At 37.9% G+C, this 25,582-nt stretch overlaps 2 protein-coding genes across 2 annotated transcripts in view; both read right to left on the bottom strand.

Annotated features, from left to right (window-relative positions):
• The window catches only part of LOC127452257 (potassium channel subfamily T member 2-like), a 164,359-nt gene extending 162,497 nt beyond the window's left edge, over positions 1-1,862 (bottom strand). The window contains exon 1 of the mRNA XM_051717602.1: positions 1,774-1,862. Coding sequence (XP_051573562.1) covers positions 1,774-1,862 — 89 coding nt within the window. The remainder of the gene's footprint in view (positions 1-1,773) is intronic.
• A 7,101-nt stretch (positions 1,863-8,963) lies between these two features.
• On the bottom strand, positions 8,964-24,132 carry LOC127451639 (queuine tRNA-ribosyltransferase catalytic subunit 1-like). Its single transcript, XM_051716481.1, has 9 exons — positions 23,816-24,132; positions 23,649-23,717; positions 21,408-21,546; positions 21,102-21,296; positions 13,614-13,752; positions 10,817-10,892; positions 10,390-10,499; positions 9,403-9,487; positions 8,964-9,300 (listed from the first exon to the last, which is right to left on the bottom strand). The coding sequence occupies exons 1-9, from the start codon at positions 24,095-24,097 to the stop codon at positions 9,148-9,150; spliced, it is 1,248 nt and encodes a 415-aa protein (XP_051572441.1). The 5' UTR covers positions 24,098-24,132; the 3' UTR covers positions 8,964-9,147.
• Between the last annotated feature and the right edge of the window lie 1,450 nt (positions 24,133-25,582).

The raw sequence follows: 25,582 nt of genomic DNA, 5'->3' as shown, positions 1-25,582 counted from the left end.
ATAAAATGCAGATTTTTATCTTCCATTAGTCTCACTCAATAGTATATTTGGCTCATGTGTATATTTAAGTATATTTGCTGTATTTCTCACAATATGACGATAATATCACAGCTAAACCCTACTAAAAAGACCAGCATGCAATTCCAATGCTGGTCTAGGCTGGTTTATGCTGGCTAGTGCTAGTTTGGTGCTGGTCTAATTGGTTGACCAGCATGGTCTTTCAGATGAAGCTGGTTAAGCTAGTATTAAAGTCTAGTGGGGACACCAGTACACCAGCATCCCATGCAGCAATGCTGGTCTTTTCAGCAGGGAATTGATATGATGAAAAAAACATTAGTGGAGAAATAATGCTTCAGATTTGCTATAATTGACAAATTATCAAATACAAATTTTGTTAGGCGAACATGGTTTGCATTTTCAGTGCAATCCGCCAAATGGCTTTTAAAGGTGCACTCAGTAACTTTTGTCTTTGTGTCAACTTGGACTTACAGTGACACCTAGTGGTGTGGATGCACACTACTTTGGATAAATGTATCTGCTAAATGACTAAATGTAAATGTACATATTGTAAAAAAAAAAAAAAAAAACTGAAAAATATAATATCAAAAGTGTACAAAATGAAAACAAATCTGGTAAGTAACATTTACTATTTCATCATCATTACTGGATGTAGGCTAGTTAACCCTTAAACGCATACCTCTGGTCTTTTGGGACCCGGGACCTCATTCCACACCCATACCTTATCCATTTTTTGGAATTGTGCCCAAACCTCTTTAGTATTCCTCAATCTATCTCTTATAAATAGTGTAACACACACACAAAAAAAAAAAAAAAAAAAAAAAATCAAAATTCCAACAATTATAAAAATTTTAACATCTATAATAATATTATATATATAAAAATAATGGTTTAAGTACCAAAAGTGTATAGGGTCTTTTTTTCAGTGTGAAAATAATTAATCCTGTTCTAGATTTGACCTGATTTGTTGCATTATCTCTTTAATTTATGAAAAATAAAACATCAAAATATATTTTGTGTTAATATTTTCTAATTGTCTAGACTTGTCTTGTCTATCTGGGCATTTTGTACATCTGTATTTGATAGATATAAGTGCCGGGTCTCTAAAGACCCGAATATGTAAGAGTGTTTGGGAAAATTACCATGCAATTAAGTGTTAACGGAAGCATACATATATGACAATATTTGTCAATTAATCTTTTCTGCTGTCTGTAAAAAGGCTGTTGAGCAAGTCAAAAAGATCAACGTGTGACCAGATTACATGAAATAACTATATTAGGGAGGATAAACACAGAGGCTGAGTCTCAAAACCTAATGAAATGCATATATAGACAGTTTTTGTGCATCACAAGATGCTCCCTAGGTTTTGAGACTCAGTCAGAGTGTATAATAATCAGTACATACTCATAATTATACTCATAAAAATACTAACACTAATACCTGTAGCTACTTATAGTCAGAGCCTACAAATACAAGTACTGCCCACCATATTTGTACTAATGTACTAACCACTTACGATATTTACTATATATTTATCCTATTAATACTCACACTAATGCTTATACTATTGCTATCATTAATACACATGCTAATATTGCTACGCACTACTACTAACAAGAAATATTATACTGATGCATACACTGCAAATACTAATACTGCTTCCAAGTGCACAGCTATTTAAATTGGGCGCATTGTCATTAGTAAAGCACATAATAAACAGACGGTTGTGTGGATGAAGAGTGCAAGTTGCTCTACCTGTCGTCCGTCTGCCAGTCCCCGAGCAACAGGTCTCGGAACCGGTACCGCGGCGGCAGCGGCAGAACCTCCTTCTCCAGCTCCACCATAGTCACCACAGAGCCCTTAAACGAGCACAAATCAACACGGGATGAATATTAAAAAGCGTCTTCCACCCTCGTCCTTCAGATGTGACTGTGTCAGGTCGGGCACATATAAAAAGTGTCATCACTGTGAGCGCGCGAGACAGATCCACTCTCACTGTGCAACTGGTGCCTCCCCAAAAGTACAAACTGTCTCCTCTCAAAACAACACAGACATGAAACACACCGTCTGGACACCCTGCTTCATTGCTGAGTCAAGCACACTGCTTCTGTTTCCAATCAGCTGTAATAGTTGCCAGGTATTGGTGCTGCAGTTGTAAATTATTTCACCACCACGCTGAACATTGCTCTGTAACGCTTCTCATTTAATGTGCCATTTGCACATTAGTGATCCATCTACTTAGTAATTGTGTCTTTTGCATTGGTGTACAATGCATTAGGTTGCTAAAAATCCATGTACTTATATTATTTTTTCCCCTTCATCTCACCCCTTGGTATGTCAATCAAACCGCATTTGTCAATTTGTCAAAGGTCAGACATTTTTCATCAGTATTTTAGGTAAAAAATAAATAAATAAATAAAAAATAAAAAAACATCGTCCAATCTCTGCCATACTTGATCCATTTAATGTCAGCTTTACCATATATAGTCCGCTGAATTACTGTTGCTCTTTACTTCTTTAAACGGGACGGGAATATTTTTAAAAATAACTACCATAAAATGTGCAGATTGACTGTCAATCTTCTGATATTCAAATTAAGCACCGTGAAATGGGCAGATTTATTACCGCTTGAAGTACCACCTGTTGCAGTGTTTTGACACATTCACTATGAGGGAGGGAACATACATTATGCAGTTAGGATAAAACTGTAATCAAAATCAAAGAAGTGAAATTTCCATGCTGCAGTCAACTTAATTATGTTGTGTCACATTCAATTTCTCTCCTGGAACAAACCCCAATCTCCAATGTTGCGGCCCTCATGCTGTCAATTATCCGTTCTGAGATTTGGATGGCTCTGCCCCCTAGTGGCTCACTGTGAGAGAAGCCTAATAAATCTTTGAAGTTACTGAGACTTTTAATATCAAACTCAACAGGTCTTCATTGTCTTTTTACAGATATACCTCATGAGACACCTGATTCTTATCATGTTTTTTTAATGCCGCATAATGCCACTGAAAGCACATTAAAAGAACATTCTGTTAAAAGCTGAGAAAAGCACTTTGTGAAAGCCCCTTTAGGTTTTTCTCTCTCCCTCTTTTTTATTTTACTTTCCCAGCATTTCTGTTCTCATCTTTATTATGTGCAAGTAATAAGATAGACAGACATATAGACAGACAGAGTGATAGACAGACAGATAGCTAGACAGACAGATAGACAGACACACAGATAGATAGATACACAGATAGTCAGACAGACAGATAGCTAGATAGACAGGCAGAAAGACACACAGACAGACAGACAGACAGACAGATAGATAGATAGATAGATAGACAGACACAGACAGATAGCTAGACAGACAGACAGACACAGACAGATAGCTAGATAGACAGACAGACAGATAGATAGATACACAGACAGTCAGACAGACAGATAGCTAGATAGACAGGCAGAAAGACATACAGACAGATAGATAGATAGACAGACAGACAAACAGACAGCTTGATAGACAGACAGACAGACAGACAGGTAGCTATTTAGACAGAAAGACTGACAGATAGATAGACAGACAGGCAGACAGTTAGACAGAAATACAGATATAAACAGATAGACTGAAAGACAGACAGATAGACTGACAGACAGACGGCAAGGTTATTATACTTTTGGGGTTTTATTCAGTTTAATTTTTATTTCGTTTTCAATTTCAAATTATTATTTAGTTTAGTTTCAATTATTTTACCAAAGGAAGGTGCTGGAACACTACTGTGTCCGTACTGATTTTTAGTGGTCCAAGCACCGAAGGTGCTTGAACCCTATTGTGTCCGTACTGATTTTTTAATAAGTATTTTATTATTATTCGCTTATTATTTTCTTATTAGTAGTACTAATTTTCTTCTTTTTCTTTTCTTATATTTCTTTCTGCCCTAAAAGTGTCTGGGCGTCAGAGACCAAAAGTCGTGGAAACACCAAAATTGGCAGGATGGTCCCAAATGATACGTCAAATCGCTCCAAAGATATCTGTCTGTATAGTTCTGCCTCTAGGGGGTGCTACAACAAGTAAACTGTTATAACTTCGCAGCGTCTGAGTGACAAAGTTCAAATAAAAAATGCATCTTCTTTGGTTTAAATTCTAACATATTCTTAAAAAATCTATTCGACAAATCAACGAAAATGGCTGCCACCGGGCAATCAAATTTCAGCACCTAAAAACTCATATTGGGAATGGCTGATGGTTAAGAAACTCACTATACACAAGCAGGGTTTCTATATGAAGCAGTATATCAAGTTGTGTGACAATCGGCCTCACGGTGTTGTTATAATTAGCTAATTTACATTTTTGCTAATATCTCCTCAAACCATATAGGCTAGAATAAAATTCTAAAGCTTTTCTGAATCTATCAGTGCCCCCAAATCATAAAGTCACATAATTTTCCATTTCCGCAACAAATGTTTTCTACGACTATGGTTTATTTGAGAAACCTACTTTTTCGAACTTGTCCTAGGCCGTTTGTCCAATTCATACAAAACTTGGTATACGTTATCTACAGACCCTCCTGACAAAAAGTTGATGTCAAAATGTTCCAAAGATATAAACAAATACATTTTGGGGTGTAGCCTAAAATGACTAATTAGCCTGTATCTTGTGAGCACAAATTTCAAACTTAACAAAACTTTGTACACATAGACAATCGAACACTCCAAGTTTAAGAAAATCCTCATTTTGCAACTGTGCTCAAAGCAATTGAAATGTCACACTAAAATAGCTATCCACAGGATCTTTTCTGTCAAATTTGATTATTTTGGACACCATATGTGCTTGGCCCCCGACAATCGCTGCTTGCGCCTATATTTATTATTATTCTTTTTCTGCCCTAATAGTGTATGGGCAGCCAAAACCGTAAGTCCTACAGACACCAAACTTGGCAGGATGATCCTAAATCCCCCCCCCCCCACTACTCAAGCACATAAACACACCCCCATTCAACTCTAGGTGGTGCTATAATAAGCACCTTTACATTTTGGCTCATATCTTTGCAACTGTAATGGCTAGAATCAAAATTCCTTGGGTCAAGATGAACAAAAAGTATATCTCCGATTTCATGTCCACCCCAAAAAAAATTCTGCCATTTTGAATTGTCTGAAAACCTTACTTTTGTGAACTCCTCCTAGGCCGTTTGTCCGATTTTTCAGATCGTTTAGAATATATTAGCTAATTAATTCTTTGGCCTTAGCCCACATTTACTTAATGGCCTATATCTTCTGAACGCAAAGTCCAAACTTTACTTTTACTTTGAATACTTTGGTATCAGAACATTTTGAGGATACATGCAAAGTTTCATCCAATTTCACCAATGGGGGCACTACAGCTAAAGATTCCATATAACTATGCAACCGTTTGAGTGGAAAATTTTAAAATTGGCATGCATCATCTCTGGGTCACGTGCTAAAATATCCTTACAAAATGATTTGACAAATCAACAAAAATGGCTGCCAGCAGCCAATAAAATTTCAGCAGCTAATAACTTGCGTTGATAATGGCCGATCGTTACGAAATTTACAGTGCACTTAGAGGTCGCCAAAATTAGACTGCTTATCAAATTTGGTGAAAATTGTCCACAAGGTGGCGTTATAATGAGCTAATATGCATTTTTTCTAATAACTTATTATCTATAAGGGCTAGAATCAAAATTCCTCTGATTCCTTGAGCCAAGACAAACAAAACGTATATCTCTGATTTTATTTCTGCCCCTAAAAATGTTCAGCCATTCTGGATTTTCTTAAAAAAATTATTTTGCAAACTCCTCCTAGGCTGTTTGTCCGATTTGTTTCAAATTTTGCATGTATCATCTAGAGACCATCTTGACCACAAACTGCTTTTGGATTTTTGATTTGTCAAATTGTTTCGAAGATACTGTTGAAGTCAGAAGTTTACGTACACTTAGGTTGAAGTAATTAAAACTCATTTTTTTAACCACTTCACAGATTTCAAATTAGTAAACTATAGCTTTGGCAAGTTATTTAGGACATCTATTTTGTGCATTACACAAGTAATTTTTCCAACAGTTGTTTACAGACAGATTGTTTCACTTTTAATTGACTATATCACAATTCCAGTGGTCAGAAGTTTACATACACTATGTTAACTGTGCCTTTAAGCAGCTTGGAAAATTCCAGAAAATGATATCAAGCCTTTAGGCAATTAGCCTATGATTGACTAATTGGAGTCAATTGGAGGTTTACCTGTGGATGTATTTTAAGGCCTACCTTCAAACTCAGTGACTCTTTGCTTGACATCATGGGAAAATGAAAAGAAATCAGCCAAGACCTCAGAAAAAAATTTGTGGACCTCCACAAGTCATCCTTGGGAGCAATTTACAAATGCCTGAATGTATCACATTCATCTATACAAACAATAGTATGTTCTATAAACAGATGAATGTAGTTTGGTGCGAAAAGTGCAAATCAATCCCAGAACAACAGCAAAGGACCTTATGAAGATATTGGAGGAAACAGGTAGACAAGTATCTATATCCACAGTAAAATGAGTCTTATATCGACATAACCTTATAGGCTGCTCAGCAAGGAAGAAGCCACTGATCCAAAATCTGATAGCAAATTTGTGGGCAGAACTGAAAAAGCGTGTGCAAGCAAGCAGGCCTACGAACCTGACTCAGTTACACCAGTTCTGTCTGGAGGAATGGGTCAAAATTCCAGCAACTTATTGTGAGAAGCTTGTGGATGGTTACCCAAAATGTTTGACCCAAGTTAAACAATTTAAAGGCAATGCTACCAAAATACTAACAAAGTGTATGTAAACTTCTGACCCACTGGAAATAAAAGCTGAAATAAATTATTCTCTCTACTATTATTCTGACATTTCACATTCTTAAAATAGTGATCCTAACTGACCTAAGACAGGGATTTTTTTTCTATAATTAAATGTCAGGAATTATGAAAAACTGAGTTTAAATGTATTTGGCTAAGGTGTATGTAAACTTCTGACTTCAAATGTATAAGCCAATGAATTATTTGGGTTTTAACTTTAACTACTGCTATGCCTTTATTTGTATGCACAAGGTCCAAACATGACAAAACTTAAAACATACAGACACCAGGATACTCTGAGGACATGTGCTGAATTTAATCAATCTCCTTTTGTCAACAGCAAATAAAAATATTATTTATTTCAACTGTAAATGACAGATAAAGGATGCACTACTGATTTTGTCCACTAGATGGAGCAGCAAGTTAAGAAATTCAATGATATCCACTGACTTTGAGGTATTGCTCTTGTAATATATGTGCAGTAAAAATAGCAACATCGAAAATAGCTATCGAACAAATGAAGAGCCCTATGAAATCTGTTTAATTTTTTCTCAAGTTCAGTTTTGTTCTGATTTAATTGTCCAGCAAACCAAAATGTCATTTATGTATGTTAAATCAAGGATGTATTACCGAGTTTGTCTAAAAATCCTTTAAAATCCTCATTGGCTGTGTCTCATTTGAAAGGCTGCATCCTCCGAAGGTCACATTTGTCGGCCGCATACGTCATCGAGGCTGTCTCATTTCAGAAAAGCGAGTAGGACACTTCGAATGCAGCCTTTGAATGCGACCTTCTTTCACGGGAATTCGGAGGATGCATGTTGTGAGTGCCTTCATGGGCACTCACAACCCACAATTCTTTGCTTCAATGGAAATGTCTAAAAAAATGACGCCAATTTGCCCCTAAGTATGATGTTCAAATGCAAGGAATGTTAATTCCTAAGTTGAAGTACCTCAGTAGATGGGTGCAGAGTATATAATATGTATAATTATATTAATATATAATTAAAATAAAGTATTAGACTAAAAGTACACCTGTGAAATCTATTTTCTTTTCTCTTTACATCATTATAACTCTCCTAAAATGTACCTCATACATTCCCTTCTAAAGGGACTTTGTTACCGTCTCACTCAAAGCGCTCACGCTTCTTAAAGAGTGGCGTGCTGTCATAGCAACCATGTTACGTTACATTTCCATTTACCCTACGAAGGCCATCTCGTTTAAAGGAGGATGCTCGGTATACTGCAGCCTTCAAAGGACGCATCCTACCTAGCACACAGCCTTCCAAACGAGGCATTTGACTTAGCTTTTTGCTCTTGTAATGTGCTGTTGTCCAGCAATCCAAAATCTATTCTTCTTCTTCATCTACTGTCATTCTGTTGTCATTCTAATAAAATTCTAATTTTAGTAATTGATCTTTTGGAAGAAGCATCCACAGGATCTACTGTGTCCAATTTAATTATTGTCCTGTACCTTGTACCTTGTTACGCAGGTCTTTTGACAGTTCTTTTCTGCTCCCCATGGCTCAGTATCTAACCTGCTCAGTGCATCCATGTGAGAGCTAATAAACTCATTGACTATTTATACACAGACACTAATTGCAATTTAAAAAGCCATAGGTGTGGGAAATTAACCTTTAATTGCCATTTAAACCTGTGAGCGTCACCTTGTGTGTCTGTAACAAGGCCATACATTCAAGGGTATGTAAACTTTTGATCAGGGCCATTTGGGTGATTTCTGTTATCATTATGATTTAAAAAGGAACCAAACAACTATGTGACAATAAATGGCTTCATATGATCACTATCCTTAAATAAGAGTTTTTTTGCATGATCAGACATATTTTCAAAATCAATGCCAAAATTTCACAATTTCTGCCAGGGTATTCAAACTTTTGAGCACAACTGTACGTATCTATCTGTTTGTCTATCTATCCTTCTTTCTGCCTGTCTGTCTATACATCTGTCCGTCCTTTCATCTGTCAATCCATATCTACCTATCTATCTGTCTGTCTGTCTGTCTCTGTAACCTGTTTAGTATGCATTTTTTTTCTATACAAAGAACTTCAGCATTGACATCACATTATTTGTTGAAAAAGTGTGAAACCTTTTGAATAAAAGATTTTATTTACAGAAAAGGGATTTATCACATATTTTATGTTAAAAAAATGTACAGTATTTAAAAAAAACTGTATAAATAGGAAAGACCAAACAATAAATCCTGTAAAAAAAAAAAAGGCAATAAAAAACTGCAAATCCTTCTCTTAAAATGCAGACTTCACAGTATTCCTTCTCCCTGATGTAAGCCACTTAGTTGACAGTTATGTTTACAGACTGTAGCGCCTCTACAGCCCAGCTGGGATACTGCTCACTCGATGGGAACAACCTCTTCATGAAAGCTTTCACAAACTCAGGAAACTTCTTTTCTATGATGCTCTGATGCACGGAACGCATAAGGGTGAGCTAAAGAAAAATACAGTGTGGATAGGATGAAATGAAGCGATAACAAAAACAATAATAATGTAAACAACATCAAGTAAACATGTTACCCAGGTCGATAATTACCTGGTAGGAGATGTTATGGATGGTAATGTGATGCATGGCTGCAGTGTCACTCTTGAACAGGGCATGGAGGTAAGCCCGACTGTGTCTGTTATTTTTAAGGGGGGGAAAAGGAATTAAATCTTGGAAGCAGAGATTCCGTTAGTAATACATTGCAGGATCAAATAGGACACATTTCTGGATCAACATCCTCTGCTGGTTCTGGAACATCATCACTGCTTTTTCAGATTTTAGGGGTAGGTTTATGTAAAGGGTAAGGGCTAGATTTAGGGGGCTATAATGTATTAATAGGAAAGTTGAAGCAAGAATATTTCGTTCTTTGGTAAATCATGTTAAGCACAGCAAACAGCGCAATAGCAGCAATTTGAATAGTCATGGGAATGATTCTTAACATATTCACTGAACGCAAGTCATTTTTCGATATGTTGAAATGATCAAGAACAGTAATTAATTTATTTATAGGGAATAGGGATGGGAATCGGAAGCAATTTAATGATTCTGCTTTTAATTCCAAATCCAACAATCTGGTTCCTTAATGACTATTTTAGCAATTTTGAAAACGGAATTGGTCCTAGCTATATACTAAAAAATAAATAAATAAATAAAAAACTTAAAAACAATACTTTTCTGGTACATTTTTTTTGTACATTTTTAAAGTACCATTTATTAACATAAATTACTGTTCTCGATCATTTCGACATGACAAAATAAATGACTGATGTCAAGAATCGCTTCAAACCATTAGTGAATCTTTTTATCCGATTCATAAAAAGGAAGTGATCCGTTTGTAAATCAGACTAAATTCTGTCATGCAGTATTTTCGTTGTTCCGTGCAACCATTAGGACAATGCAACAGAAAGGTGTGTAGTCTATTTACTGTCTATTTATTATTTTGAAAGTCATGACATTAGAATATGAACTGATTCTCGATTTCCAACCCTAATGCTGAACCAACAGTTTAGCCACTGAATTTCCAGACAGATGCTGTACCTCCTGCAGGTGGGACAATGGCAGTCCGGATCAATCGGCTGGAAGTCTTTAGCATACTGTTTCTGTTTGAGCTGCAGAGATCCCCAGGGAACCAAAGCTGAGCCAAATCTCTGAAACAGCCCAAACTTAACATCAGATATGGCCTCATTAAAAGTAACAAAATACTGATGAGATTACAGCAATAAGCTTCTATCTGGAGATATCCAAGCACAGTAATTGAAAAAAAATAAATAACAGTCTTAGTAGTCTTAAGGTTCATCTTGACAGGCCAAAACTGTGCTAAAACAGGCTAAAACAGAATTGCTTAAAATGTGCTTTTTAGGATTGTGGAAGGACTGTGATTTGATCCAATTTTTTAGAACACAGGAACAACAGCTCCAAAAGCATGTTAAATAGAGAGGGATGTCAAGAGAAATCCATCACTTACAGCTGTTCGAGTTGGGAAAACACAGTCAAACATATCACAGCCCAAGGCAACACAGACCACCAGGTCTAGTGCATAGCTAAACACACAAAGAGACAATTAAAAACAAATATTGACAACAACAACAAAGAAATGACAAATTAAACATGTACAAGCCAATGTTACCTCTAATTCTTGTTCATGCAGAGCAAAAACTATTTACACTGATGATCCAAAACATTATAACCACTCACAGATGAAGCGAACAATGTTGATCATCTCCTAATAAGGTCACATGTCAAGGTCTGGGTAGATTAGATTGTAAGTGAACAATCAGTTCTCGTAGTCAATGTGTTTGAATGCAGGAGAAATGGGCATGAGTAAAGACCTGAGTGACTTTGACAAGGGCCAAATCGTTATGGCCAGATGACTGGGTCAGAGCATCTCTGAAACGACAAGGCTTGTGGGGTGCTCCTGGTCAGCAGTGGCGAGTACCTACTGACAGTGGTCTGAGGAGGGACAAACCACAAACCGGCGACAGGGTGTTGGGTGCCCAAGTCTCATCGATGCGTGAGGGCACAAAGGCTCTCCCGTCTGGTCCGAACTGACAGAAGGTCTACTGTGGCACAAGTCACAGAAAACTATAATGATGGTTATGGGAGGAATGCGTCATATCACACAGTGCATCACACCCTGCTGCGTATGGGGCTGCGTAGCCACAGAGCGCCCATGATGACCCGTCCACCGTTAAAAGCACCTACAATGGGCAAACGAGCATCGGAACTGGACCTTGGAGCAGTGGAAGAAGATTGCCTGGTCCCGTTTTCTTTTACATCACGTAGATGGCCGTGTACGTGTGCGCCGTTTACCTGGGGAAGTGATGGCAGCAGGATACACTGTGGGAAGATGACAAGCCGGTGGAGGGAGTGTGATGCTCTGTGCAATGTTCTGCTGGGAAACCCTGGGTCCGGCCATTCATATGGATGTAAATTTGACACGTGCCACTTACCTAAACATCGTTGCAGACCAGGTACATCCCTTCATGGCAACGATATTCCCTGATGGCAGTGGCCTCTTCAAGGTGTTGCCCTGGCCTCCAAATTCCCCAGATCTCAATCCAATTGAGCATCTCTGGGATGTGCTGGACCAACAAGTCCGATCCACGGTGGATCCACCTCGCAACTTACAGGACTTGAAGGATCTGCTGCTAATGTCTTGGCGCCAGAAACAACAGGACACCTTCAAGGGTCTTGTAGAGTCCATGCCTCGGTAGGTCGGCACGGTTTTGGTGGCACAATTAGGACCAACAGCATATTACACAGGTGGTCATAATGATTTGGCTCATCTGTGTATATTGGACAGACCCTTTGTCCACCTGAGCAGAAACACCCCCTGTATGTACTGACCCATGCATTGTTCACTACTCTTCACAAAGACATTCTATAAAAACATTTAATGCAGAACAGTTAATTTCTTTTTTTATGCTATTTATCACATTTTGGTAGAACAAAAAGTATTTGGACACACATGATCATAGTTAATGTGATGAACTACACCTGTGTTTACTGCAGTTAAAAATGGCTCAGAAAAGGGAAGTTCGTTCTAAGAAAAACCCAAGCATAATTTGTTTGCAGATGTCACTTGGGTTGATATTTAATCAAATACAATTAACATCCTGGTCTCATAGAATCACGTTATTATACCTACATTTCTGCAAAATTATATTTATGCTTGTTGTACGTATTGCTGCAGTTTCCTGGTGAAATGAACACTAGAGGCGCTACAACAACAATTACTACTAGTAAAACAGCAGATTATCAGTTCATAAACACTAACTTTTCTCTCTGTTCCTCACACAATGCTATCATATGTCATCGAAACACTTTTACTATAGTGCATGACTTCTTAGGTGATACATTTGAACGTTTGCATTACATAATCAACTACATTTAAGCTTGTTCAGCCATGATTAAATTACGCATAAGTTGAAAGTGTCATAGAAGCACCACAAAATGACATGGTTGCTTCATCAATTGCATTTTTCATCTCACATTTGTTTTTATGTCCCTATCAGTTAGGTTTAGGTTAAGGGTAAGGAGGTAGGTTTTGTTGACGTAGATCTTGAGAGCATTAGTCTTAAAAAAAACAAAAAAACAAAAAAAAAAAAACATTTGGCAGAAAATGTATCAGTGGATAATTCACAACAGAACTGCCACAATACATGTAATGAGCCACATAATATCATTTTGCAAAAACGTTGCTACATTCACGTTGTTTTCATGAGATCAGGCTCACGATTTTTTTATCTGTCAACATCTGGGACACATTCGATTTTTCAATTTGAGAACAAATCTAAATGATTTAATGCAAACTGCAATAGTTATGGTCTCATGCATTGGTCTTGCAGATTGGTCTTTGATGATTTCCTAATTTTTGTTTGTACGATCAGGCATATTTCAATGCTATATAACCTATTATGTCTCTCTTCTCCTGCCCATCAGGGCACATATTTTGCTTATCTGCCCTTACTTTATCAAATAATGAGAATATTTTAATTAAATTCATTATTCTAATATTTTTAAAACTCTCTTATTTTCTGCTGATTCAACATGCATCAAACTTCTGACAACTTCAGTTCCATACTGAAAATAAATGGAAATGTGGAGCTCTGATTCAAGAAATCTCAAGCTTTTTTCCTCACATTTGAGTCTGCGTTCTAATCAGAAGGTTTTTGTCTAAATCATACGTGCTTGGCTGGCCATACTCACAGCGTAGAGGAAACATTGGAAAGCATAGTTTAAAGGGAAGTGGTGAAGCTTACCCAACTCCCATGAGGTAGCGGGGTTTTTCTCTGGGGAGGTGGTCTGTGCTAAGAGTCACCATCTTCCAGAAGTCATCCTTCTCCTCTCCCCCACTCAAACCACCAATGGCGAAACCAGGTACATCACGCTTTGTCATTTCTGAGTGAAGAAACATATGAGAAAAATGCTAATATGGTGGCAAATGTAGGGTAATTAATTTGAATGCTTCAAGTGCGCCAGAAGTAGAACATTCAGTCATATGTAAATATGCCACATTCTCACATAGGCCTATGTTAAAGGTGCTGTAAGCGATTTTAGCCGTTCTAACTTCCACAAGACTGAGCTGTTGATTTAGCCATGCCCCCTCTTTCCAAAACACAGCACCGATACCTTTGAAACCGACACAAAGCATGTTCCCACAGTTGTCAAACACAACAGTAGTGAAATAGCGCCCTCAACTGACAAATTATAAATCAGAATATGGCATTAAGCCTAAATAATTCACGACAACGCTATGAGAATGTGCAAAATGATTGACAGGCAGAAAGCATCAGAGCCTGCTGACACATTTTAGTTTGCTGTCTAGAGGCAGGTGAGATATCTCATTACACTTTTTTCAGTGATATCTTTCAGGAAGTAGGAAATTTTTTTGCATACCTTTCCATGAAGAAGAAAAAATAAAATAAAAACAAATTCGCTGACAGCACTTTTAATTCCATAGGGACGTCAGATGTACCGGTACTTTGGTACCACGTCGATACAGAAAAAAAAAAAAAAAAAGTTGTCAAGATACAGCATAAACACCACATCAGTAGTACCGAGCGCCGACTTAATTCGATACCCGCACACTGTTTTGACTGACACACAACTGCTTTCAAATGCTCACATGTGAATTTGACATATTTGAGAAAACATTTATTCGCAATTAATGTAATTAAAATCGTAATAGGTTCTAGTGTGACTATTAAACCAAAAAAGGATGCAATTTAATAAAAATGTATACAGTCTGCATGTGCTGAATGCTTTACAGTGAATCTGTGAAGCAGCTCATATGCTAAAATCAGTATTGGCGCTCCCTATACACATATTACGCAGTTTGCATAGAGCACCAAAACCCTAGGGGGCACCATGTTACCCTAGGGAGGCACCAGAAACTCCACGAATGCCCTTACTTGCACGTTGTACGTTATTCAAGGACCCGAAAGCAGTCACGGAACACAGATGATCACCTTGAGCTCGCACTACGCATTGCGCTGTCCCCCAACCGATGATCGCGGAGCTCTGCGTAGGGCATCAACTTGGCCAGCGGCGGCCCTGGCTAAAATCACTACATTAAGAGCATCACACACATAGTGCCGGCAAACTATGTTTATATAAATAAATCACAGAATTTTGCTCTTTAATAATCACACTGGGCCATTTAAACAACTGCATATCCAGAGGTGTGAAGCTGCCTTCAAAAAAATAAAAAAAAAAAAAAAAATAAAAATAAAAAAACACACAAACAGAAAAGTATGGAGCTAAATTCATGACTAAATTCTTTGAAGCATAAAAGCATGGTGAATTGCTCTAACTGAAAAAATAAATGCATTGTATTATCAGTGCTTGCATTTAAATGCATTGTATTTACAGTGCTTGCATTTTGGGAGGCTGAAATATTTTTAAGCATTGAATATTTCATTTGGAAACATCTCACAACTAATTTCATTATTACAAATAAAAAAATAAATAATCACCTTCCAAAGTTCGTTTCCAAAATATTCAGTTAATTTGAAAATACCATCTAGATTTTTTGACAGGTAAAATTCAGCCCATTCTATTTCGCTTAACAAAATTTGTTCCCTCAAATTCAGTGGTTCAAATTCAGTTGGAAATTCAACCTTCCACATCCGGGAATTGCAGGAAAAGCAGCAGAGTACCGATGCACAATCTCAACTTGGTGCTATTCGTTTTCACCAATAGGTGGTGCAATGCAATCGGATGTTGACTGCTGAAGACCAAAGCTACAGGTAGAGAGAACAGCCATGCATGTTTTGATAGTTTGTTTTTCAAAATTGTTCATGGGTAGAAAATGGCAACAACAACTGCCTGACTTACACCAGGAACGCACAATCCCTCCATCAGTGCTTAGACTGTCCGCAATAGGCTGAGAGAAGCTGGACTGAGGGCTGGTAGGCCTGTTGTAAGACAGGTCCTTACCAGACATCACCAGCAACAACGTCGCCTATGGGCACAAACCCACCTTCGCTGGACCAGACAGGACTAACAAAAAGTGCTCTTCACTGACGAGTCGTGGTTTTGTCTCACCAGGGGTGATGGTCGGACTTGCGTTTATCGAAGGAATGAGCGTTACACCGACCCCTGTACTCTGGAACGGGATCGATTTGGAGGTGGAGGGTCCATCATGATCTGGGGTGGTGTGTCACAGCATCATCGGACTGAGCTTGTTGTCACTGCAGGCAATCTCAATGCTATGCGTTCCAGAGAAGACATCCTCCTCCCTCATGTGGTACCCTTCCTGCAGGTTCATCCTGATATGACCCTCCAGTATGACAATGCCACCAGCCATACTGCTCATTCTGTGCGTGATTTCCTGACAGGAATGTCAGTGTTCTGCCATGGCCAGTGAAGAGCCCGGATCTCAATCCCATTGAGCACGTCTGGGACCTGTTGGATCGGACGGTGAGGGCTAGGGCCATTCCCCACAGAAATGTCCGGAAACTTGCAAGTTCCTTGGTGGAAGAGTGGGGCAACATCTCACAGCAAGAACTGGCAAATCTGGTGAAACAGCTTTCTCTAGAAACTCATCAATCAATCATTGTTTTGAGGAATGAAGGATATACAATACTTAAAATTGCCAAAAAACTGAAGATTTCATACAAAGATGTACACTACAGTCTTCAAAGACAAAGGACAACTGGCTTTTACAAGGACAGAAAGAGATGTGGAAGGCCAGATGTACAACTAAACAAGAGGATAAGAATATTTGAGAAACAGATGCTTCACATGTCCTCAGCTGACAGCTTCATTGAATTCTACCCACTCAACACCAGTTTCATGTACAACAGTAAAGAGAAGACTCAGGGGTGCAGGCCTTATGGGAAGAATTGCAAAGAAAAAGCCACTTTTGAAACAGAAAAACAAAAAGAAAAGGTTAGAGTAGGCAAAGAAACACAGACACTGGACAACAGATAATTGGAAAAGAGTGTTATGGATCTTAACCCCATTGAGCATTTGTGGGATCAGCTAGACTGTAAGGTGCGTGAGAAGTGCCCGACAAGACAGCCACATCTATGTCAAGTGCTTCCGTTAGCGTGGGGTGAAATGTCACCTGAGTATCTGGACAAACTGAGAGCTAGAATATCAAGGATCTGCAAAGCTGTCATTGCTGCACGTGGAGGATTTTTTTATGAGAACTCTTTGAAGTAGTTTAAGAAGTTCTGAACATTTTTTCAGCTGAATGCCACTTTGGTGAATAAAAGTACCAATGTCTTTCCATAAGAGAAAAATCTGTACATTAGTCCAAACTTTTGGCCGCCAGTGTATATATATATATTAATTTTTTTATTTTATGTAAAAAATACACAATTTATTCCCACTTATCCTATGTAAGGTCGCAAAGGTACTGGAGCCTATCCCAGGAACATGTGTGTATGTGTATGTGTATATATATATATATATATATATATATATATATATATATATATATATATATATATATATATATATTATTTTTATCTAACATTAGAAAAGCTGAAAACTGAGCTTTGACTTTTACAAATGAAGATTGGCAGATATGTCTCTACTAGAAATTAATATACTGTTAGCCTAGATAATATTATTTGAATTTTTATTAAAAAAAATGTATGTCTGTCAATTACATTTCTGATTTTAAAAATCCTCGACTGTGTAGAAGTCCTTGGTTTTTTGGAATTATTTACTTCAGCGCCGGACATTAATACGCAGATACTGACGTAGTTCAGGAAACACAATTAATCAATAAATAAACAAATGAATGAATAAATAAATAAAGCTCAGTTTTCACCATGGTACAATGTTAAATAAAAAAATACATGTTCCAGCAAATCATATTAATGGAATAATTTCATCTTACATAATAATTTAATAAACTGTGGTCACCCTACTTTATTATGCCTGTGTCTAGCTACACAGCAATCAGTAATTCAGGGCCGGTTCTAGACATTGAGAGGCCCTAGGCAATTTCTTTTGGAGGCACCCCGAATGTTTTTTTTTAAAAATGTTTTACTTATTTTTATTATTTAATGTGGCGTGGCATGACATACAACAAAGTGGTAGCTCATTCAAATAATCGCTTTAACAATCTGTTTAAAACAGTACTCTTAACTGCCTTTTTTTTTTATTATTTCATTTTTGTTTTTTTATTAAAAGCTTGGGCAAATCTAATCAAAAGTTAAGTAGTTTTCGACTATAGTTCTTCCACAGAGGTGCTCATTGATGTAGCTTCTAAACAACATTTTGTTTTCTGATAAAGTAATTAAAAACCTTTGCACCTCATAAGAGCTGCCAGCCTACAGAGCTAAGAGCATCTTAATAGACAAAGGCTGGGTTTCCCGAAATCGTGCAACTTAAGTTTTAACGATCATCTTAACTGATGTCTGTCAATATTTTATGATGGAGTAACACCTATTTCCCAAACCAGCACGTAGATCGCTCGTTATAAAGTTGAACTTAAGTGCTTCATTACGGGAGCTGTCCGGTCCAAAGGTACGGATCACTTTTGCCAGTATGTCCAGGATTTTGTCTTCTAAACGTGAAAAGAAGATGGAAATACTGACAAACATGCAGTTGTTTGTAACCTTGTTGAGGTGCCGAAATTTATTACCTAACTATTACAGAATTTAATTAAAGAAATGAAACATCATTATGCATCATGCAATTTGTTACTGCCTTGTAAAAAGACTACAGGAGAGCCAGTCTGAACCAGCCATTGGAGGAAGGAAGAAGAGGAGGATGAAGAGAGGGAATCTCTCATTGCACACTCTCACTCTAATCTCCTTTGTTAACCATATCTGAATTATTTATTAAGGCATATTTATTAATTTTTAAACAGCATGGTCACATTACTCACGTCTTCTTAAATAATTGTTTAATAAGAACATATCATCTTTCTATTGCCATTACAATTATGCTTATCAATGAAGGCTAATATAACGTTATTCTGTATTACATGTCATGTAAATTTAGACCTATCACGACGCATGTTCAGACTGCAGAGACTGCCTATTGATTTCATAGCTATTTTGTCAACACTTTTTTCTCCTCTGAAATAGTTTACAATGGCTTTCCAATGATCAAAATATATTAATACAATTTATTAAATGTCCCATTGTCTTTGATAAACTGTGAAAGATGCCAGAAAGATATGTTTAAGTTGCACTTCATGGACTTTAGATTGGTTCAAGAGCATTAATTTATGAACGTTTTTTACAACTACTTAGATAATGATGCTTTGGAAACGCGACTTAGAGATTAAGTACTACTTAAGTGCTACTAACATCCTACTTAGTGCTTTGGGAAACCCAGCCAAGTTTAATAATAATAATAGTAATAATAATAATAATAATAATAATACATAAAATAGATATATAAATGGATGAATAGATAAAATAAAATCAGAGAGAGCAGAAAAATGTCAATGACTTTTCTCATGGTCTCCTCTTACTTTCTGACACCCATGGGCGCTCTCGCCCACACCACACATTGTGTAGCACCACATTTCAGTCACCGTTATCACCTCTAGGAGTAAAGAGCAGACCTCTCGATTGGTGAATGTCCCTAAAGCGCAGGTTCCACGTCTCCTTGTTTGGCGCTCCGCAATAACAAGGTGAGTTATATTCAGTTAATGTAATTGGCAGACTATAAGGCCTCCACTGTGTTCATTGATCCTGGAAGCTTTCATCTCGACCCACAGAGCAATTTGTGAAAACCAAACATTACAAATACACATAAATGCACACCTGATTAACGAAGCATTGATTGTGTAAAAGAAATACACAATCGTTCTGCACAAAACTATTGCAAAACAAAATGTAATTATGTAGTTAATTAGGATGAATATATCTTTAAACATTTCCAGGGAGGAAAATAACAAATGTTTATAAAGTTATGCACAAATATAATGATGCTACTATGACAAGCAGCACTGGTCCACCCAGACTGACGGCTGGTCCACCCAATCGAATCTGCCAGAATATACGAAGAGTTTGCGAATAAAAATAAACTGCATTTTGTCGCACGCAAAATAGCTCACATGATAATCATCATATTCCAGCTGGAAAATGTAGTTTGACAATTGTTTTTATTTCAAATAAGAAAATTGAACTGGTTTTGGTGAACCGAAATGGGTCGTGTTGCGCTTCACCGAATCGGTTTGTTCCGCTCAACAGATAATTGATCACGGTTTGTCTCTATCGAAGTAGGCTATTTAACATCCAACAACAGCCACATATGAGCAGTAATAGGCTGACCGCATCCTCATTTACCCAAGCCTGTCCTTTTTTTGGAATTCTGGTCGATTGTCTGGCATAATCAATGTTGCTCTCTACTCAGCCTGATCTCACAGTGAAATCGGAAAGAGTAGGCCGACTTTTCATTCGTTGGCCTACACCGGGTGCGCAACGCGCCGCAATGGCTTGAAGCCGTCTACGCTGGACAAAGTGAACGTTTTAAAGGCCGTTACACACTAGCAAGCCTTTAGAACGTTCGCTTTTACGAGTATCTAGTTCATTTTCAATGAGAAGCACGCAGAAAGCAGCAAATCACGGGAAACTATAAACAACAAATAAAAATAAATGCTGCTCTAAATTTGCATTAGGTTTTCTTGTAGGCAAATCAAAGACATACAGCTCAACAATAAACACAAGTGCCATTTTTATCATTTGTTTATCTCATGTAACGACCGATTATTATTCAACTGACTTCTGTTATTTAACTGACTATCTGCTGATTTTATTTAACTACTATATGAAGTGCAACAGTGAAAGAAACCAGTTTTTTTTTATTCTCCTCTTTTCTCCCCAATTCGGAATGCCAAATTCCCAATGCGCTCTAAGTCCTCGTGGTGGCGTAGTGACTCGCCTCAATCCAGGTGGCGGAGGACGGATGGAACATCATACTTAAATACTCCGAGAGTGCAATTAAGCTCTGCATCTGTACTGTATCTACAGCGTTTCCCGAGCAAGTTACATTTATGAGCAGGTTCTTTTGAATCTACAGCGTGCAACATACGCAGCTACAAATGTAGTCTGATTCTCAAATGAATGACACTAATGAATTGGTTCTTTTGAATCTACTTATTTACTAAGATTTCTTCCTCAAAAGGAAGAACCGTTAATGGAACTGTTAAGGAATCTGAACTAAAATAATTCCATCCCTACCTGGTAGGCAGCTTACTGGGTTTGGGAACAGAGCCAAATTGAATTGATGTTGAATAATGACATGCAGTCATTATGTTATGCAGTGCTCACCATCTAAACAGGCCTTGCGCAGTTTTGCATCAAGCCCTCCTTGAATAATGGCGAACAGGTTCTGTCGCTGTGGATTCTTATTTGCAGCGATGCAACGGTCCAGCCAGCGCACAGAGCGGTGCATGGCCTCCTCCACCCGCGGCCCCTTTACTGTACTGCTCACCACATCATCCAGTTGCATCATAATATCTGATCCTGCACATATTCCTGACAGTTACAATCCACTGAGGGAATAAAGATATGACTTAGCATTTTTGGTATGATTTATACTTGTTGAGAGATAATGATCTGCAGCAAGACTCATACCCAGGCTGTTCTGTATGGCAATGGATTGCTCAGGTGTAAGCAGGATTTCTTTTCCATCATAAGGGGAACGGAACTTGACCCCCTCCTCGGTCACTACAGACAGCTCAACTAGAGACACCATCTGGAAGCCTCCGCTGTCCTAGAAACAAAAGTTGCAGAGTGAAACACAGAATTTGAGGATTTTGGTGAATCAAGAGCAGGGAAAACAAAGCAATGCCAATCTAAAGGGTTCCTACATTTTTTGATCAATTAATTATTTTTCTTTTATACAAATTTCCATTTCTATGTCAGGTTCCAATGTTTGGAATATGTTTAATTGAATATACTTAATAGTGAAAGAGTGTCTTCAATAAGACCTTCAGTGGACAGACTGGTGTTATCACACTTGCTTTTTACTTTCTTTAGTTTTACTTTACACATTCACAGAAAGCATCTTTCCAAGACTTTGCTATGACTTTTTAAGGTTGTTCTTCTCGTTTCCATGATGTGTAAATCACACAGAGCACATTTACATGCACACCAATATGCCGATAACTCCCAAAAATCAGCTTTAACTTCCTGCCTGATGTCTTGAGATGTTGCTTCAATGTATCCACATAATTTTCCTTCCTCATGATGCCATCTATTTTGTGAAGTGCACCAGTCCCTCCTGCAGCAAAGCACCCCCACAAAATGATCCTGCCACCCCCATGCTTTACGGTCGGGATGGTGTTCATCTGTTTGCAAGCCTCACCCTTTTTCCTCCTAACATAACAATGGTCATTATGGCCAAACAGTTCAACATTTGTTTAATTAAACCAGAGGACATTTCTCCAAAAAGTTAGATCTTTGTCACCATGTGCACTTGCAAACTGTAGTCTGGCTTTTTTTATGGCTGTTTTGGAGCAGTGGCCTTTCAGGTTATGTCGATATAGGACTCCTTTTACTGGGGATATAGATACTTGTCTACCTGTTTTTTCCAGAATCTTCACAAGGTCCTTTGCTGTTGTTCTGGGATTGATTTGCACTTTTCACACCAAACTACGTTCACCTTTAGGAGACAGAATGCGTCTCCTTCCTGAGCGGTATGATAGCTGTGTGGTCCCATAGTGTTTATACTTGCATACTATTGTTTGTACAGATGAACGTGGTACCTTCAGGCATTTGGAAATTGCTCCCAAGGATGAAATAGACTTGTGGAGGTCCATAGTTTTTTTCTGAGGTCTTGGCTGATTTATTTTGATTTTCCCATGATGACAAAGAGGCACTGAGTTTGAAAGCAGGCCTTACATCCACAGGTACACCTCCAATTGACTCCAGTTAGCCAATTAGCCTATCAGAAGCTAATTGGCTAACTGTCTAAAGGCTTGACATAATTTCCAGGAATTTTCCAAGCTGCTTAAAGGCACAGTTAACTTAGTGTATGTAAACTTCTGACCTACTGGAATTGTGATATAGTCAATTAAAAATGAAACAATCTGTCTGTAAACAATTGTTGGAAAAATTACTCATGTCATGCACAAAGTAGATATCCTAAACGACTTGCCAAAACTATAGTTTGCTAATATGAAATATGTGGAGTGGTTAAAAAAGGAGTTTTAATGACTTTAACCTAAGTGTACGTAAACTTCTGACTTCAACTGTGTGTGTGTGTGTGTGTGTGTGTGTGTATATATATATATATATATATATATATATATATATATATATATATATATATTTGTGTTTTATTTGGGATTAAGCATGACAATGCCATTTTCCTGATAAGTTTCATTAGAATCACCCAACCAGGTTGATCAGTTGGTCATCAAGCCAATCAACCCCCTAAACCAGCTTGAACCTGCTAATTATAACACACAAAAAGCTAGAAACCATGGCCAACAACCATGACTTGTATCATATATAGATAACTAATACTGGCATTATATTAATGCTGTATAGCCAGAGGGGAACTGGCTCCCCCAGCTGAGCCTGGTTTCTCCACGTTTATTTTCTCAATTAACTAACATCTTATGGAAGTTTGTGTTCCTTGCCACAATTACCTTTGGGGCCCTAAAGACAAATCATTCTTAAGGCATTATTTTAATCATATTTTTTCATTTAAACTGCTCAATGAAAACATTAAAGACATTACTGCATCATTTTCTCTAAAGCTGCCTTGAAACAATGTGTGTGGTGAAAAGCACTATACAAATAAAAATGACTTGATTTAAGCAGATTTTAGCATCTAGTACCAATAATTATTAATTACACATTACTTACCGTTAAAAGATTTCTTTTCCAGTTCATAAATCCATGCAATCCATTGGATTTCTCTATTAACTCAGCACCCTGTTTGGACGCATACAAAAGTTAACCATGTTCAGTCTATTAATTCCTATGAAACTCTGTAAGAATTTTACGTATGTCCAGCATTCCTCCACACATACCGGTCTCATACCCAGGTGATACGTGTTTCCCAGGCATATCTGACAGTCCAGATCCTCCAGCTGGTCCACAGTGATTCCTTTCAGGGTCCCCTGAGTGCCCACCGGCATGAACACCGGGGTATTGACAGTGCAGTGGGGAAGGATAAGATTGCCTGCTCTCGCTTTGCTCACAGGACACTCCGCTATGATGCGAAGAGCGAGAGGAGCAGCGGAAGATACTGCTTTTATTGATGCCATACTGTCTTTACACCCATGTGTGCTATCCGGTATGGGCGCAGCCATTTTGAACACAATGTTGATCGATCGAGAGGCCCATGTGAACTACACCAGGAAGTGACTCAAGCGTCACCGTGGCACTGAATCCAGATCAGCACATGAATATCACTTTCATATCTTATGATTCAGTGGACTGCCATTAAATATTAGATAGAATTTTTATAATCGGATTCAATAAATATGTACAAATTGCAGATTCCAACAATGTCTCATTAAATGAATATTCCAGGTTCAATACAAGTTAAGCTCAATTTGTGGGATTATGTTGATTACCACAAACATTAATTTCGACTAGTCCCTCCTTTTCTTAAAAAAAATAAAAATAAAATCTGGGTTATAATGAGGCACTTATAATGGAAGGGAATGGGGGCCAATTTTTGAATGTTAAAATACTGTTTCAAAAGTACAGCCACAAGACATAAAGGATATGCGAGTGAACAAGATTTTAGTATGATAAAATCACTTACTAACCTTTTCTGTGTAAAGTTATAGCCAATTTTACAACTTTGTTACCATGATGATGTAATGTCAACAAACCCTTAACTTTACACCTCAAATACATCAGTTTTGACAGAAGAATTAATGCAAGTGCTTTTATAAAATTATAAGATTCAATTTCTGTGTTTAAACCCTTCAAAAATTGGCCCCATTAACTTCCATTGTACTGTAGGTGCCTCACTGTAACCTTGATTATTTTATTTTATTTTTTTATTTTTTTAGAAAAGGGACAAGTCAAAATGAATTTTTTAGGTAATCAATATTATGCCACAAATGGTGTTGATTGAGCTTATGCTGCTTCAAATGCTCCACCATCATCCCCGTCCCAAAGAAACTCAAAATCACTTAATGACTACAGACCCGTTGCTCTGACGACTGTGGTCATGAAGTCATTTGGGACTGGTTGGTCCACCTGAAGGACATCACTGAACCCTCTGCAATTTGCTTATCGAGCTAACAGGTCTGTGGATGATGCAGTCAGTATGGGACTGCATTACATACTTCAACATCTAGACAGACCAGGGACATATGCAAGGATACTATTTGTTGACTTCATTTTGGCTTTTAACACCATCAACCCCACTCTCCTATGGACTAAATTAACCCAGCTCTCTGTACGCAGATCACCAGATTTCTGACAGACAGGCAGCAGCTAGTGAGAATTGGGAAATCCACCTCCAGCACATGTACAATCAGCACTGGTGCCCCCCAGGGATGTGTGCTCTCCCCACTACTCTTCTCCCTCTACACAAATAACTGCATTGCCAAGGACCCCTCTGTCATCCAAGATGACGATGAGTGTGCAGACAGAAGGGAGGTTGAACAGCTGACCGTCTGGTGCCATTAAAACAACCTGGAGCTGAACACTCTTAAAACAGTGGAGATGATTGTGGACTTTAGGAGGAACACCCCAACATTAACCCCGCTCACCATTCTGAACAGCACTGTGGCAGCAATGGAATCATTCAGGTTCCTGGGCACTACCATCTCACA

Source organism: Myxocyprinus asiaticus, chromosome 14, assembly GCF_019703515.2.
Source record: "Myxocyprinus asiaticus isolate MX2 ecotype Aquarium Trade chromosome 14, UBuf_Myxa_2, whole genome shotgun sequence".
NCBI lineage: Eukaryota > Metazoa > Chordata > Actinopteri > Cypriniformes > Catostomidae > Myxocyprinus > Myxocyprinus asiaticus.
The sequence above is the reverse complement of the archived record's forward strand: the minus strand, read 5'-3'. Positions and strand labels throughout refer to the sequence as shown.